We start from the raw sequence: 17,306 nt of genomic DNA on the forward strand, positions 1-17,306 counted from the left end.
TCTGCTAATGCATACAGGACAGTGACGAATGCATCGACAGTCTCGTTTGCTTCTTGCTTGCGCATATTAAATCGCATATTAAATCTTTTTCACTACAAAGAACGACTGAGAGCCATCCCTGACTTTGGTGTATTGGCGCTGGTCGGCATCATTGAGCTTCAAGCCTCTCAAGATGTGATCAGCTTCGTCTCCCATACAATAATCCAAAATAGTCACCTGGTTCTCTTCGGAGCTTGCCGTTAAATTGCTCACCCGACGGAGTCCCTCTAATCTCCGTATCCGTTTTTGTCCACTCGGTGCGGCTTGGGGAAAAAAAATCAATGCTAAACGTAGCGCTGGGTGTATTAGCCATCCTGCTACTCCTTCCCCACTCTGCTCGTCTTCACTGTACCTCATTTAAGTCGCTCACCAGTCCCTTTTTGTCCCCTTCCAGGTGGATCTTCTCCGTTCCGATCTAGTTTAACGGCACCAAATCGGGTTTGCAAAGAAAATACATGCACGTGAGACAAACCGCGAGCTTACATACGGAACTGCTTTATTGACTTCACCGCTCTGCCGGAACACTCTCACCCCTTCCGCCCCAGCTTCATTTCTATTGGTCAAATAAAGTAATACCACGCAGCATTTGACTTGTTGGATGAATATGTCTCATGCAGTGCGGAGTTGCAGGTTTCTCGGTTTTTCTGAAAACATCAACACTGCAAACCCGCTGACCACGTGGTAGTCGGCTAAAAATATCAGCCAATCACGTTCTTGGTAGCGCCAGCGGTGGGTGACGGGCCAATCAGAAAAACGTAGTGGGTTTCCAAGGAGTTCGTGTGACTAATGCCTGTCATATGACTCTGACACCAATGGAGACAGTTACAAGGCTTAAGACCTGCTCGCGGATTTGAAAGAAAGAGACTTTCTGTACCGGATTTATTTTGGTACAAAATGCCTCCGACTCTTTTTCACAAACTTTTCAACAAACGAAACGCATTTTCGCCGCCCCCAAGATGTAGCAAAGAGGACCCCGCTTTCAGGTATGTCATATTGCGCTTGTCTGTAGTAAGCGTGTTCAAGCTATTGATCCTCGTAATGCGAGTCTGCAGAATAAACAGTTTTGCGTTCTTACATGTGACCCACCAGACTATTCGGTCATACGTTTCGGTCAATAATACTTGGTATTTATATGCCTCTAACAGCAATAACTTACTGCGGGGAAACGAGGAATTGTTTAGTGAGGTTGCTAGCACGCTAATGCTAGCGAGCGGCACACGCTTCCCCCTTTGTGGAAGTCCGACCAGCATTAACCTCGTGACTTTTAGCTTGTTTACCTTATGATCGTAGCCCCGTTTGATAATGACAACAAAACAGACCGACCGGCGTCATGTAAGGATAGTGGGGGGCGAAAACAAGTAAACGCCGTACGTGGTCACTTATGAGGGGTTACTGTCCGCTTAAAAGGCAATGCCCAGGTCTCCCTATTGTCTGCCCGGAGAGTTATCTTTTGCGTCCGGCGCTTGGGTAACGTTAGCTTTGGCTTGCTGCCAAGCGGAGAACGATCGTGGCGATTAATCAGTGGAGCATCTAATTGCTAATGGGTAAGCGTGATCTTGATAACTTAGTGCTAAGTTGAATCGTGCTCTCCCCGGATTCCTTTTGAAGACTATTAAGTCAGTGCCGCCAGCCAGCAAGGGAGTGTGGAAATCGCCAGTTAACCAAGCTAGATCGGACGGAGGCCCCGCCCCGTCCCTTTTCTCCAAAGACGTTTGTCGCAGGTTTGCGGCAGCTCGGAACATCTCTCAGCTGAGAGGACAGTAGGCAACGAGACGTTAGTTATGTCTCTTGAGCAGCGTTACGAAAGAGGTCAGATTTTAGGTTAGAGGCTTTGTTTAAACGGGGTTAAGTGTGAGTATAATCGTAAGCCTTGTTAATAGTAGAACTAACTGTCAATTGGTTGAACGCGTAGGGAGAGGGCGGGGGTTCTGTACGATCTAGATTGGTGATGTAGTGAATAGCCAGCAGACGAGGACAGGATGTGCTCTGTGTCTGTGTGTGCACGTGACCTGCCCGGTCGGCCTCAGTCTCCGCAGACCGACTGGAGGCTGCAGCGGCCGCCTGGGTGCCGCTGCTGTGTTAAAACTGTTATAAGTGCTTTAAAATAGAAATTTATACAAGGATGCAATAGGGAAAACTAGGCCTCTGTTTTGTTTATGATGATGTTATGAAGCGATGTAGTGGTAAAAAGGTGGGTAAACTATGATCACTGATCATCATCGTCAGGCAACCAACGACGAATATGGGTCATATTTTCAGGAAAGCATTAATTTATGTATTTTCCCATTGGAAGCCAGACCCTAAAATGGAGTTAAAACTATTGCATGAAAATAAAGCGTCTAAACTGCATTTAGATGTATTTAGCCTCTATGATGCCACTAAAGTTATGAGACAATTGGCTGTAAGATTTATTCTTTTTGTCACGGAAATTCTCTGACTCGCCTAATACATTATTGGCCAGTATGTTCATCTGATTCTCCTGGTTTGTATTACAGGTTTACTTCTCTTGTGTCAGCCCACCTTCTGGGTCAAGGTTGGGCTTTGCACAGAGGGGAAACCGCCTTCATAGCTTTAAATATACATGTATCGGAAAATGTCACCATCAGCCTGTGGCCCCATAGTGGACATGTTTTCTGTTGGACCTGGGACCTCATTCCACTGGTGCCACTAACACCTTGGCTCTTACTTGTGCAAGAACAGGCTCCAAGGCCATAAAGGTGCCCCAGTCCCAGAGATATGAACTTTGAGAGAGGGAGAAATGAAGGGAGAGAGGCTGACTGGCTAGACTGTTTCATTCTACAGCAAGCAGCCAAACAGCAGGAGGCTCTATTAGCTTTGTGGTCAGCAGTGTTGTCTGTACCTCTGGTACGAGCTGTCCATTAATCAGATATCAAGTGGTCAGGAGAAGGAGGGGGAGGATAATGTTTTTTATTTTGTATTTTCAAGGGGGGTCAATGAAAAGGGGAGAGGGGGAAAGTGCAAAAGCACATGTTCAAGAGGCACTTGAGAAAGGGGGGGGAAGAGAGAGAGTGCAGATTAATTGAGTGTGGAGTTCTATGCTCCAGCTCATAAGGAATTGGAGATAGAGCAGAGTTGAAGCGGATAGACACAGTAAGAGGGAGAAACTCAAAGGTGAAGACAGTGTGATGAAGGAGATGATTACAGATAAGTGTCCACAGAGATGATTGTAGCAGTAGTTGTATAGTGGTTCAATGCAAACAATTCTATATAGTTTTGTGAGCCATTCAAACATTGCGCATCAAGTCGTGTTGCTCAGACATTGAGTCTAGCCTCCCTCTCAATTGAAATTATTTTAAAAAGGCAGGCCTATCCAAAAAGTGGGTTGTGCAATTGCAGCTTTGACAATATTGGTGACATAAATATTAATACCTCTGAAGCATTTTTGAAATTAAAATAATCTTATATCATCATCTCTGCCAGGCCTGGAGGGGATTTTGTGTGTGTGTGTGTGTGTGTGTGTGTGTGTGTGTGTGTGTGTCTATCTCCGGGGCTATCTTGCAAAACACTGGACCTATCAGCCTAAATTTTTTTTGTGCACAGTTATGACTGTATGATTAACCGCTTGTGGTTGTGCTGATTCAGAACCTTCGAAAAATGTTTGTCCTCGATATCACCGCTCCCTCTCCTCATTCACTCTGCTTTCCGTTGCTGCCTGATCTGAGTCAGCTGTGCGCGACACATCTACGGTTAAGTCAGATTGGGTAGCGATAGTGTCAAAACCAAACCATTATGTATTCGGGTCTGAGTCTTGAAAGTAAATGAGAAGTCGATCGTATTTTGCAAGCCAGCAAATCCTTCACTGCTGATCTCAGCACAGAAGGACAGGGGGAACTCCAGATGAACCAAAATTAATTCACCTTACTCACCTCGCCGCCATGCGGAAGTGCCATAATCTACAATGTTAAAACTCTGCTGTAGAAATACAATTTTAAGAGTAGGATTAATCGCAGTCAAAGCTGGAAATCATCTCAGTAGCTACAATAACACATTTCCCATGGCTTAGCTATGTTTTCTTACCATTTTATGAATAAAAAAGGGGTTGTTGGTCGCCAAGTTTGAGCACCAGAGAAGGGGAGATGGGCTTGGCTGGCGGAGATCTGCACTCTACTGAGTGCACTCTATACTTTTTGATTTGAACTTTTCTTAATGCTTTCAAAACTGCGGAGATTTGGTACAGTTCGATAATATCCTGGAGCATTTTCGTTTTGGTTTTGCAGTTGGCTAAGGAAAACCTAGCTAATATGGAATTGAAACAGGGAATCAACTTAACTCTTCACTTTATATTTTCAAATGCAATATCCGGCTTGAAAACAACCTCTCCAATGCATTGGAATCTTAAGCATTACAGGTATCGGATGGGTTTGGCATCACATTAGTTTTAGATCATGCAACCCTTTTGCCCTACCCAGCAGAGCACCCACCCCTGCATGGCTCTGTCACAGCACAGCACTCTCCCTTTCGAATACCACCGAGGGCAGCTATGGTTGGCTGACCCTGTGAGGAAAGCCCAAAAAGCCTCTCCTATTTCCCCAGCTGCAGCGCATGACCAGCAAATACATACTGTACATTTTACTTAGAGCTCTCTGCTCATCCCCATGCCAGTCAGGACCTAGCCAGCAGCCTAAGCCCAAGCCAAGGGCTTTGTCCCCCCCCCCCCCCCACCTTGCCCTACCACCACCACCACCGACTGTCAGCCATGCCAGCCACTGCTCACAGGGCCCTAGTACTGGACTGACTTATTTTTCAAAGTGTTGCTTTTTAGGTGTTGGGGTTCCAACGATATTGTGTGTGTGTGTGTGTGAGAGAGAAAGAGAGAGAGAGAGAGAGAGAGAGAGAGAGAGAGAGAGAGAGAGAGAGAGAGAGAGAGAGAGAGTGCACGTGTGTGCACGTGTGTGTGAGTGCTGTCATCATCCTCAGTTTGTCTTGTCTGAACAATGAGATGGGTGATCATATTACCACAGTCAGCTAGAAAGCTATAGTTGTGTTTGAGTATTGAGAGGGAATGTTTGTGTTCTTGCTGTTTCATTCTGGTTATTTGTGCATGTTTAAAACCTGTTCGAAGACAAGCTACACTTGTGCTTGTAGTGTAGATTTGACTTACAAGGTGACTGTTTAATTGTGTTATAACGTATGTTTGTGTCAACCAGAGAGGTCTGTTAAGACAGTGGCTGTCATCGTGTTCCTATCCAGGCTATTTTAAGTGGCCACACTCAGACTTCTCAGAACAGCAGGGTCATGTTAAAGATATAGTTTTGCGTAAAAGACAGATGCACACACACACACACACACACACACACACACACACACACACACACACACACACACACACACACACGCCTCATGGCAAGAGCTAGCACCCATGTCTAACATCCAGTATAGACTGCTACTTTACCAGTGAGATAACTGGAACTACTTTGTGCTAGCTTTACACAGAGGTCTTCATATATCCAGCCCAGAACAACCTCAACCAAATCCTGACCAGCACTGATAAGCTGTCACACTGTAGTATCAACACAGCTCTGTTTGCTCATAAACCAATGCTTAACTTGGCATAATACTGATTTTCAACATCCATATTGGGACCCATAGGTTGATCAAAGGTATTATAAGTTATAGTGTGTTTCCAAAATAATTTTATTTCCAGTTGCATCACTAACACCTCCCCTAGGTCCTGCAAAGGAGGTCTGAGGCTAAGACTGGGGATAGTAGATAGGTAGCATAAAATCAGTGTAAAAGTTGTGTAGGTTACCCTAGACTTTACTTGAAAGCCAATCTGGGGCTACAGGGTTTATGATACCACTTTGAGGTAATCAGTGAACCTTGCAGAGTTTTGTTGTTTGAATGTAGTACAATATTTTACAACTAATTTATCGATTTATAGATTGTGCGAGGATTCGAAGGAAGCAGTGGTCAGCACGACCTATGCAGGGTTTAGCAATGTTTTCTTAATTTTTCTTCAAAAGAGCACACAATTTGAATGCCTTTTTATTAATTAATTAATTAATTAATTAATTCATCTTTAGCCGCTTCTCCGGGGTAGGGTCGCGGTGGCAGCAGGTTAAGTGGGGCACTCCAGAAGTTCTTCTCCCCATCAAGGCTCTCTAGCTCCTCCTGGGGGATCCCAAGGCGTTCCCAGGCCAGATTGGACATGTAGTCCCTCCAGCGAGTTTTGAGTCTACCCCGGGGTCCCTTCCCACTTGGCTGTGCTCGGAAAATCTACAAAGGAAGGCACCCAGGAGGCATCCTGATCAGATGCCCAAACCACCTCAACTGGCTCCTTTTAACGCGAAGGAGCAGCGGCTCTACTCTGAGCTCCCTCCGGATGTCCGAGCTCCTCACCCTATCTCTAAGGCTGAGCCCAGACACCCTACGGCGGAAACTAATTTCAGCTGCTTGTATCCGCGATCTCATCCTTTCGGTCACTACCCAAAGCTCATGACCATAGGTGAGGGTTGGAACGAAGATTGACTGGTAAATTGAGAGCTTTGCCTTCCAGCTCAGCTCCTTCTTCACCACAATGGTCCAGTACAATGTCCGCATTACTGCTGATGCTGCACCAATCCACCTGTCAATTTCCTGCTCCATCCTACCCTCACTTGTGAAGAAGACCCCGAGATACTTAAACTCCAGGGTTGCCCCTTGTCTCTGATTCTGTTTGTGATATTCATGGACAGGATCTCAAGGCACAGCCTGAGTGAGGAATGTGTCCATTTTGGGAACCTCAGAATTGCATCTCTGCTCTTCGCAGATGATGTGGTTTTGTTGGCTTCATCAGAACGCGACCTACAGCATGCACTGGGGCGGTTTGCAGCTGAGTGTGAAATAGCCAAGATGAGAGTCAGCACCTCCAAGTCTGAGGCCATGGTTCGCTACCAAAAAATGGTGGATTGCTCCCTCCGGGTTGGGGATAAGTTGTTGCCTCAAGTGAAGGAATTCAAGTATCTCGGGGCCTTTTTAGGTGTGCTATCATTTTATCTAGAAAAGCCTTTACTTGCTAAAATGGTGGCACACTAGGATACTGCATCCATTCAGTCACTTAAGGTAATGGATTTACATGTAATAGCAGTGAAAATATGGCCTCATTTTCATTAATTCATTCCCATCGGGACCACCTGCACTAAAAAAGTCTTACTCATTTGCTCTTGCCATACATTCATTCATCTGCCCAGTCTTTCATTTTTTTAGATGTCTATTTAATCAAATTCTCAAGTGCAGTAGTAAAGTTGAATAAGTTACAGAATCGGTTGTGAGTGCAGAACAGGCAGCTTGATGTGGATTAAGGTACATGTAGGTAATGGCAGTGGGGTCAGTCTTTGTTGAGATGGCAGAATATTCAGTCTCAGAGGCAGAGTCCTCTTAACCAACACTAGTGCATGTATTCTTGCCCATATGCAATTCATCCATCCATGTGATCTAAGATTGTTGATTTTTTTTTTTTACTAAGTAGCAAAGGATTGTTGGATTCACATTTTGGCAGGAGACAGAAGATTTGACTGAAGGAACACTGCTTTGACCTCTCATTGACATTTTTGATCACATTCATGTGATTCTCTGTGATTCAAAGTCATACATGCGCTGCTTTCTATCACTTCACTGCAGTCATGGGATACTGATTCAGCAAAGGCTTGTGTGTACACACACACACACACACACACACACACACACACTACTTACACATCATGGGATACTGATTCAGCTGAAGTTCTGGGACAAGCACAGTCACAAGTGTGCATGCACATGCACACTCAAAAATGCATGCATACACAAATACACTTACAAGTAGTGAAGACATATATTGATACACATTGGGGGATAGAGGGCACAAAATTGCACCCCTTGCAGTGTTCACATTCAGTCAGGTTGATGCAAAATATTCGTCAACAGCCTTCTTTGCATAATGGAAACAAACTCTTTGTTTCTAACTGGGATTTGTTTAAAATTGCATCTAGACCAGCATGATTGAACATAGTGATCCAGTGTTTCAATTTCTCATCAAAAACTTGGCCAAAAGATGCCTGTCACTGAACTTGGTAACTGAATTCCCCTTTTGTAAACTTGTGTGTAAGGAAATGTAAATGTCAGAATATCACTATCTATCTATCTATCTATCTATCTATCTATCTATCTATCTATCTATCTATCTATCTATCTATCTATCTATCTATCTATCTATCTATCTATCTATCTATCTATCTATCTATCTATCTATCTCCATACATACATACATACATATATAATATTTAAGATAGATGTAGGCATGGTGGCGCAGTGGTTACCTCACAGCAAGAAGGTCCTGGGTTCGAGCCCCGGGGTTGTCCAACCTTGGGGGTCATCCTGGGTCATCCACTGTGTGTCGTTTGCATGTTCTCCCTATGTCTGCGTGGGTTTCCTCCGGGGGCTCTGGTTTCCTCCCACAGTCCAAAGACATGTAGGTCAGGTGAATCGGCCGTACTAAATTGTCCCTAGGTATGAATGTGTGCGGATGTATGTGTATGTTGGCCCTGTGTGATAGTCTGGTGGCCTGTCCAGGGTGTCTCCCCGCCTGCCGCCCAATGACTGCTGGGATAGGCTCCAGCATCCCTGCGACCCTGAGAGCAGGATAAGTGGTTCGGATAATGGATGCATGTAGGAAAAAAAAACTTTTAATTCAATTAAACTTTAATCGAATTCAAGTTTTTTCCCTACATCTAGCTTAATATTCATCTCATTTGTTGAGCACTTTCATCAACACCATTGATGGTTTCTGAAAAAAAAAGCGCTCCCCCCCCCCCCCCCTCTCTCTCTTTCTCTCTCTCTCTCTCTAACTTTGTTAAAAGAAACACTCAACGGTAGGGACAGTTTTCAACAAATAAGGAGCAAAATAATCCAGTTAGTCAAGTAAATTCATCAAGAATTTGCTTTACTCACTTGATTTTAAATTCTTTATAAGACAGTACAAGCCTGTTTCATGCCATAAGCAATCATCAGCTGTCAATAAAGCTACTCGCGAAAGAACATACCATTTATTGCCCATCATGCACATCACGTGCACAACGTCCAATGGGGAACGGAGAGGTGTGACATTCAAAAATTCAAAAACACGTGATCGCTAACGGTCCAATGGGGGGTGGGGTGTATTTAAAACCCACCATACAATGATACTGTGGTCACAAACATCAATAAGCAGTTTTTTAAACTTTTGGATAAGTGCTTTACCTCAGACCATCAACTGAGTAAGATATTCAATAGGAACACCATCAAAATTAGTTACAGTTGCGTGCCTAACATTCAACAAATATCGTCCCACAACACTAGAATCATGAACAAGTCAGTGAATCACAATCGCACTTCCCCAACTGCAACTGCCATGTGAACGACTCATGCCCCCTTGAAAGAAAATGCCAGACGAAAGGAGTTATCTACCAAGCTATGATGACGAGAGATGACAACAGCAAAATAGAGACATACATCGGTCTAACAGAGGGAACATTAAAAAAGAGGTTTAATGCACACTTGTAGCTTTTAGAAACAACCGTTTAAAGAGTGTAACATCTTTAAGCCGTTATATTTGGTCATTGGCAGACAGAAACATTAATTATTCAAGCACCTGGTAAATCATCTCAAAGAACAAAACATATTCAACCATCAGTAAAATGTGCAATCTATGTCTAACTGAAAAATATTTTATCATTTTTAAGCCAGAAATGTCCACATTGAATAACAGGAATGAATTGGCCAGCAGTTGCAGGCATAGATATAAGCACCTATTTTGAAATGATAAATAAATCATGCCAACAGACAAATACAGCCCCCCCCCACTGGACCATTAGCGATCACATGTTTTTGAATGTCGCACCGCTCCCTTCTCCATTGGACATTGTGCACATGATGTGCATGACGAGGCAGTAAATGGAATGTCCTTTCCTGAGTAGCTTTATTGACAGCTGATGATTGCTTATGGCATGAAACAGGCTTGTACTGTCTCATAAAGAATTTACTTGACTCACAGGACTATTTTGCTCCTTATTTGTTGAGCACTTTCCCTACCGTCGAGTGTGTCTTTTAACAAAGATATATATATATATATGTATATAGCTTTTTTAAACACTCAACAGTAGGGAAAGTGCTCAACAAATGAGCAAAATAATCCAGTGAGTCTGCATTTTATATATATATATATATATATATATATATATATATATACACACACACACACACACACACACACATACACACGTATATACACGCGTATTATATATATGTGTGTGTGTGTGTGTGTGTGTGTGTGAGGGATTTTTTAAATTTACTTATCGTCTTGTTTTTGGTTGGCATGTAGCAACTCATGTTTTTGTCACCGAAATTAACACTGGTCCTGTAGCTGGTAGGGTTTCAATGTCTTGTTCATTGGCAGTGCAGCAGGCCAAATCCCTTTGACGATGTAGAGGCTAGAGCATGGACCTTCCAGTTGAAAGACAGCCTCCATTTTCACTACACCACTCTGCTGCCTCTTTCGTTACAAATGACAAAAGCTATACCTTACCTTTCCTGAATTTCTTTCAGGTTAACACTTCCGCCACCCAACATTAAGCTAATACACACACGCACTCTCACACTGTATTTAATATGTATCATGTGTGTCTTAATGTGACACTATTTACACCAATTGTTATTATTAGCTTGTTACAGTAATCTTAAACATCACATTAAAAACAATAATGAGCAGTTTTTTTTAACATATATCAACAAGAATTGAGTGAGAGGTCATCTGATAGCTTCCCCAGTGTACATATTAACAGAGGAGTAATTCAAGAGTCTGACAGATGTTGTTCCATAAAAGCAGCTGTAAATGTAGGGATCGATGCCATTGTGTATGAAATGTACCCCTGGCTGTTTGAGCATTCATCTCGAGCCAGTTTTTGGTCAGACTTGGCTAGCAGTGAATGTGTGGGCCTCAGGGCTCGCTGTCATTCTCTCCAGCTCAGAGTCATGTGAGTGTTGGAATGCAGAGGCGCCCGCCTGTTACCATTACACTGCAGCTGACAGACAGACGGACCGACAGGCATGCAGGTAGTCAGGTGCTTTCATGGCACGATGTTGGCCGGCTCTTTGATGGCGCTGTTTACTGTAACTTTGTCGAAGCAGGGCTATTGTTATTATACTTCAGAGTTTGCACTGTGTCAGGTGTGTGTGTGTATGTGTTTGCATGTGTGAGGGAAGGTGTCTGTTTTCTTTTTTTTTTTAAACCCTTTTGTCACATTATCTGGTTGTTTCAGGAGTTATCAGTCAACTTTGACCGGTATTTAATCATCCAAGTATGGTGGTACTGATCACTAAGGAGTGGTTTATCAGGGTGATATGGTTAGTAGGGTACACCCTTTTTTTCAGCCAGGAACTAAATTTACCAGCGTGAGAATGTGTATCCTATCTGAGTGTGACGATGGTAGCACTATGCAATGCAGATCACTCTCTCAGCACTTAAAAAAAAAAACTTTTTAAACCATTTTGCAGACTGTTTCCCCTTAATTTCATTATGGGGATGGCAGACTTGCAGCATCTGCAGAGCTGCAGGCTGGAATGAAGAGTATGTCATACTGCTGGTATTTGTACTCAAGTTTTAAAATTACTATAGAGTAGACAAATAACAAGGCAACTTGGTGGCAAAATCCATTATCTGAACCACTTATCCTGCTCTCAGGGTTGCGGGGATGCTGGAGCCTACTCTAGCAGTCATTGGGCAGCAGGCGGGGAGACACCCTGGACAGGCTGCCAGGCCATCACACACACACACACCTAGGGACAATTTAGTATGGCTGATTCACCTAACTGACATCTATTTGGACTGTGGGAGGAAACCGGAGCCCCTGGAGGAAACCCACGCAGGCACGGAAAGAACATGCAAACTCCACACAGACGACAAACCGGGATGACCCACCAAGACTGGATTACCCCGGGGCTCGAACCCAGGACCTTCTTGCTGTGAGGCAACTGTGCTAACCACTGCGCCACCGTGCCGATGTGATGGCAAAATGTAAAAAAAAAAAAAAAAAAAAATTAAAAAAAATGCAACATTTATCAGAGCAACAAGTGGTTTCCAAGCAATCAGTGTATTGCATGGTACATTGATTGTATTATTCTGTTGTTCAACATCAATTACCATGCTTAGTCAGCTGATCCTAAAACTCCCATAGTTACGCTTTCTGATTTTCCGCCAAAAAGGATGGACACAAGACAATTTCTTATCCTGCCTCACCCACTTTCTTATCCTGCCTCACCCACCAAGCAACGCTATCCTTGGGCAGGTGATGGAGTGCACACAGATTTTTTTTGTGTTCCTTTCACACTTTCTCTCTTTCTCTTATACATGTGCATACACAGAGGCGTGCACACACACACACACACACACACACACACACACACACACACACACACACACACACACACACACACCCTTGCTCTCTCTAACACAGTGCATGACACGTTTATGCCTGCTAAGAGTGGGGTAGGTCTCTGAGGTTGCTATGTAGGCTAATGACAGAGTGACTTAGTGAAACTTAATTACTGTGTCCTGACTTTTGTGAGGACAAAAAGCCCCCCAAAAAAAATTCCTGGGTTTTGTATCACAATGTGCTTGTGTCCTAGCTGTAGGTATTCGTAGCTGTTAGTAAGAGTGCCCTGGTGGCCCAGTACCAACAAGGTACTTGTGGCACCAGTGGTTGGATGTGGGAGTGGGACGCTGTGTGCACCAGCAGTATATATTAGCAGTTGTTAGTGCTATAGCCTATATGTTTTTTCTTCTTTCCATCAGTATGTATCTGTTGAGGGGACATGGTAGATAGCGTTGCTGCTGCTGCCTCGGCACTGTCCGGCACTCACAGTCCTCCCGCCGATCACCTGACAGTCTCATGTTGTTGTGTGAATTCAGTTCACCGCTATTCTTAGATCCCGCTGTGTCAGTGTGTGTATGTGTGGGTGTGTGTGATAGAGAGGGAGTGAGAGAGGAATAGAGAAAAGAAGAGAGGAAGTGGGAGAGGGCTTGGGGAAAGACTGGTAGAACCGCTATGATGCCCAGGTAGGAGCCATTAATCATTAACAGTTCTTGCTTGCTTACTAGCAATGATGATGATGTCATAGATGGAAGGGTGTCGTTGTTGTTGTTTTTTCTTTTTCTTTCTTTGTTTTGTCTTCAGCTTTAGCTTTATGGATGGTTTCAGCTGGGGTTAAGGTTCAGTTTTGAGCGAGAGAATGTTTAAATTTAGTTTATGGGACAAGGTGGGCTTCGTTGCCAAGTGTTGCCTAGATTAGCCTAGATTAATGCATTATAGGGTTAAGCTATGCAATATTAATTACTCTATATGGCTCGTCTTCGACATTCGAACCCCTGTTTTTGTGTTTAGAAAGCTTTTTTTTTTTTAAATTTTCAAATCTTTCCAGGGTTTGTTCAAGTTATGAAGGCATTCCAAGTCTTCTCGATGCTGGTTGGCATCTTAATGTGTTTCAATGCCGGTTTGAATGAAAACAAAGCACTTTTCCTCAGGCTTCTGATCATCAATCAGCTTTCTGAAAGAAAAGCATGAGCAATCCTTTATAAGTGAGTGGGTGATTCAGAGTCGTTGTGGTTCAGACAATCGAGAGCATAGCAAGCATGTAACAGTAATGAAGTCATGTGCTGCTTTTATGAATGACTCTTCTCTCTCCTCTCTCCACTGGGACTGTCACACGCTCGCTGACCCGACATTTCCTTCTTCACTTTCTCTGTCTCAGTCCACCGCTCTGCCTCTTTCTCCCACTCTTTTGCTCTTATTTGCACACTTACTCGCATTTTATGTCCTCTTCCCCTCTTTGTTTTTCAGTGCTTCATAGTATTTCATATTTTCCTTATTGTCCACAGATTTTCATTTTTGCCCTTGTTTTTGTGTTTGGTTGTTTTTTCTCTTTGATTTTTTTTTAGTTTGCTTCTGGTGTTACACAAAAATGTTAGGTGTGGTCTTCATCTGCTCTCTTTCTCTCTGTCTGTTTGTGCACACATTTCCTCCTGTGTCATTGAGTCTGTCAGGAATCAGGAACACTTAATTTGTCATTTCACTTCATGTTCTTGCATACATGAAATGAAACGAAATATCATTTCCCCCAGCCCACAGCAGTGCAACACAAAGACAAGAACACATAGACAAAAACTGCAAGAACACATATATCCAAACTAAAAACACATATCGAATCCCCGTGTTACCTCCGGCTTGGTCAGGCATCCCGACAGACACAATTGGCCGTGTCTGCGGGTGGGAAGCCGGATGTGTGTATGTGTCCTGGTCGCTGCACTAGCACCTCCTCTGGTCAGTTGGGGCACCTGTTCGGGGGCAGTGGGAACTGTGGGAATAGTGTGATCCTCCCACGCACTATGTCCCCCTGGGGAAACGCCTCACTGTCAGTGAAAAGAAGCGGCTAGCGGCTCCACATGTATCGGAGGAGGCATGTGGTAGTCTGCAGCCCTCCCCGGATCAGCAAAGGGGGTGGAGCAGAGATCGGGATGGCTTGGAAGAGTGGGGTAATTGGCCAAGTACAGTTAGGGAGAAAAATGGGAACCCCCCCCCCCAAAAAAAAAGAAGAACACATATATCCAAACTAAGAGCACATATATCTAAACTGGAACACATATAGTCAAACTAAGAGCACATATATCCAAACTAAACACATATATCAAAACTAAGCAACAAAAAAAAGAACTTTCCAAGAGAACAAATGCCAGCCAGGATAACTGTCGGAACTGCCAGTCTGCATTGGTCTCGCTCTCTCTTCCTCTGCATTTATTTCACATCTAATTCATCTATGTCTATTTTGTATTTGTATGTTATAAAGTTCTTTTAGTGATCCATTTCATTTTCCCTCAACTGGAATCCAGAAAGCTTTGGAGCCTAACTGATAAAGGCTCAATCTCGATCAATCAAAGTCATACCTGATGTCGGCTGCACCAGTCAGACATAATGTCATGCTTTTGTCAAGTCTGTGATTAGCTCCACTAATCGGAAGCACTGTAACACAAACAGCAGGCCTTTAGCCAGGTCTGTCTTTCAGATGTAATGTATAGAAATAACTGAGGGATTGGTTGCCTTTCTATTGATTGCCATCTTTGCTGTTCAGTTTAGCATGGAACATGATGGTGTGACATTGAATTATGGGTTACTGTCTTTTTCAAACCCTTAAATTATTTCACATGATGAAACTAAACCCTGTCAGATTCAATTTGATTATTATAGGACTGTCATATCTGTGATTTTAAAACCAACTACTTAAATGGTCTTACTGGCTTTTAGGTATATTGGTGTACTGTAGATATGGCCGCAACTTGGGCTGGGCAATAATTCAATACCATTGTTTACTATTGTCTTTCAGTGGTATTGTATCAGTATTATTTGAAAACTAATTTCGGTTTGATATTATACTTTACCGAACAGTGCAAAGTGATGAACCTCAGTTGGATTCTTCAACTGTCGAATGTGCCTTTATTTAAAGGTAGCATTAAGCCATCCTTGTCTGGCTTGTAATTCCCCAACAGTGGCTTAATGACAGAGTATGAATGAGCAATAAAAATGTGTTACATCCTTCAGCTTCCACAAGACCCTATGGGACCTGCCTGAACAGATGGGAGCTAACAAGGATGTAAGGTGTGCCCATGCATATCGTTAAATGCCAACAAATCCGCACCCTGATGTTGTGTGCATGCATTTTTGTGTGTGTATGAGACTTGTCTGTTTTCTTTGAAGGGGAAGTTTTCTTGGCCCTGACTAGGAATACTTGATTCCCATCTGATGCAACCAAAGTAATTTTGCCCTCTAGTAGGAGCTTTTTTCCTTTTTGGTTTTTCTGAGTTTGCCTTGGGCGTAAGGTTTCCCACAAAACTCCTTGTTATGGAACAAACTGCTAAAATGATTTTCTTTAACAAATCTCTTTTGTCCTTCAACATTCTACCATCTTGAGAAGCCCAAAGAATATGTTAGAATGATCTTTGTGGACTTCTGAAGTGCTCTTAACATGGTGCAACCCCACCTGATGGGACAGAAGCTGCTCCAAATGGATGTCAATCCATATCTGACCCTCTGGATCCATTCATTTTTGACAGGGAGACATCAAGTGGTCAGGATCAAGGGTCAGTTCAGTTCTACTCAAACCATCTCCAGTGGAGCCCCACAGGGCTCTGTAATCTCACCTGTGCTCTTCACTCTGTGCACTAACTGTAGGAGCTCAGACCCAGAAATAACCAACATCAAATACTCTTGTGACACAGTCATTGTGGATACCACTAACCCTGAAGGGTAGCTACAAGCTCAAGCTGAGATGGACACATTCTCAGAGTGGTGTAGGGGAAATTCTTCTCCTGGATTGCCACCTTGCCATGGTGGAGAAGCTTGCGTGTACTAATGATCCCAAGAGCTATACTGTCCAGAGCTTGACTCCTGGTAGGGTCACCCAAGGTAGATAGGTCAAGGGGGAGGTTCCAGACGAAGCGCAATCCAAAAAAGGCCTCAATGACTGAACTGTCAGAAGATGTCCCCAGGTCACAATGGCAGTGAAGGTGGATGAAGGCTGCCACAAAGGGTGGTCCCCAATTGTCTTGTTTTTCCAAGCCATTGGGCTCTGGCCACCCCTTGCCAAGGATTGTGTGGTGGCTGCAGGCGCATCAGCCACTCCGCATAAAAAGCTGTCATGTGCAGGCATCCTCCCATTATGTGGCTCCAGGATCAGCCTCTATGCCCACATGAAGACCCAGAAGGAGGACAGTCATACTCGACCCTGAATGACCACTGATGATAATGATGGTAGGGGGAATTGCCTTGACCTCAATGCCTCTAAGACCAAGGAGCTGGTCATTGATTTTCATCATGGACAGGTCACCATCCCTTCACTGGTGATCAGTGGCCAGGCCATAGAGAGTGGAGACATACAGATACCTCAACACCACAACTGACCACAAACTCACCTTCAAACCTAATGGTGAAATCATCTTCTCCAAATGTCAGCAACGCCTCTTCTTTCTGAGGAAACTCCATAAACTCCAGGTACACCCATCAGTTCTATTAGCTTTCTACAGGTGCTTCATTGAATCCATCATCACCTTGAACATAACAGACTGGTTTGGTGCTTTGAGTAACATCCACCTCAAGCCTCTCAACAAAATCATCAGAATGAGCAGCAAAATCATTGGACTGGACCTAGAAGCACTAAGTAACATATACAGCAGACGGTCCAAAAGGAAAGAACTACAAATAGCCTCG

The 17,306-nt window shown here is 43.6% G+C and overlaps 1 protein-coding gene across 1 annotated transcript in view; it reads left to right on the plus strand.

Annotated features, from left to right (window-relative positions):
- The first annotated feature begins 869 nt into the window (after positions 1-869).
- Positions 870-17,306, plus strand: part of fnip1 (folliculin interacting protein 1) — a 64,937-nt gene continuing 48,500 nt past the window's right edge. Inside the window, exon 1 of the mRNA XM_056285285.1 lies at positions 870-1,022. Within this exon, the coding sequence (XP_056141260.1) occupies positions 934-1,022 (89 nt within the window). The 5' untranslated portion in view covers positions 870-933. The remainder of the gene's footprint in view (positions 1,023-17,306) is intronic.

The sequence above is a fragment of the Lampris incognitus genome, chromosome 8 (genome assembly GCF_029633865.1).
Source record: "Lampris incognitus isolate fLamInc1 chromosome 8, fLamInc1.hap2, whole genome shotgun sequence".
Taxonomy (NCBI): Eukaryota; Metazoa; Chordata; class Actinopteri; order Lampriformes; family Lampridae; genus Lampris; species Lampris incognitus.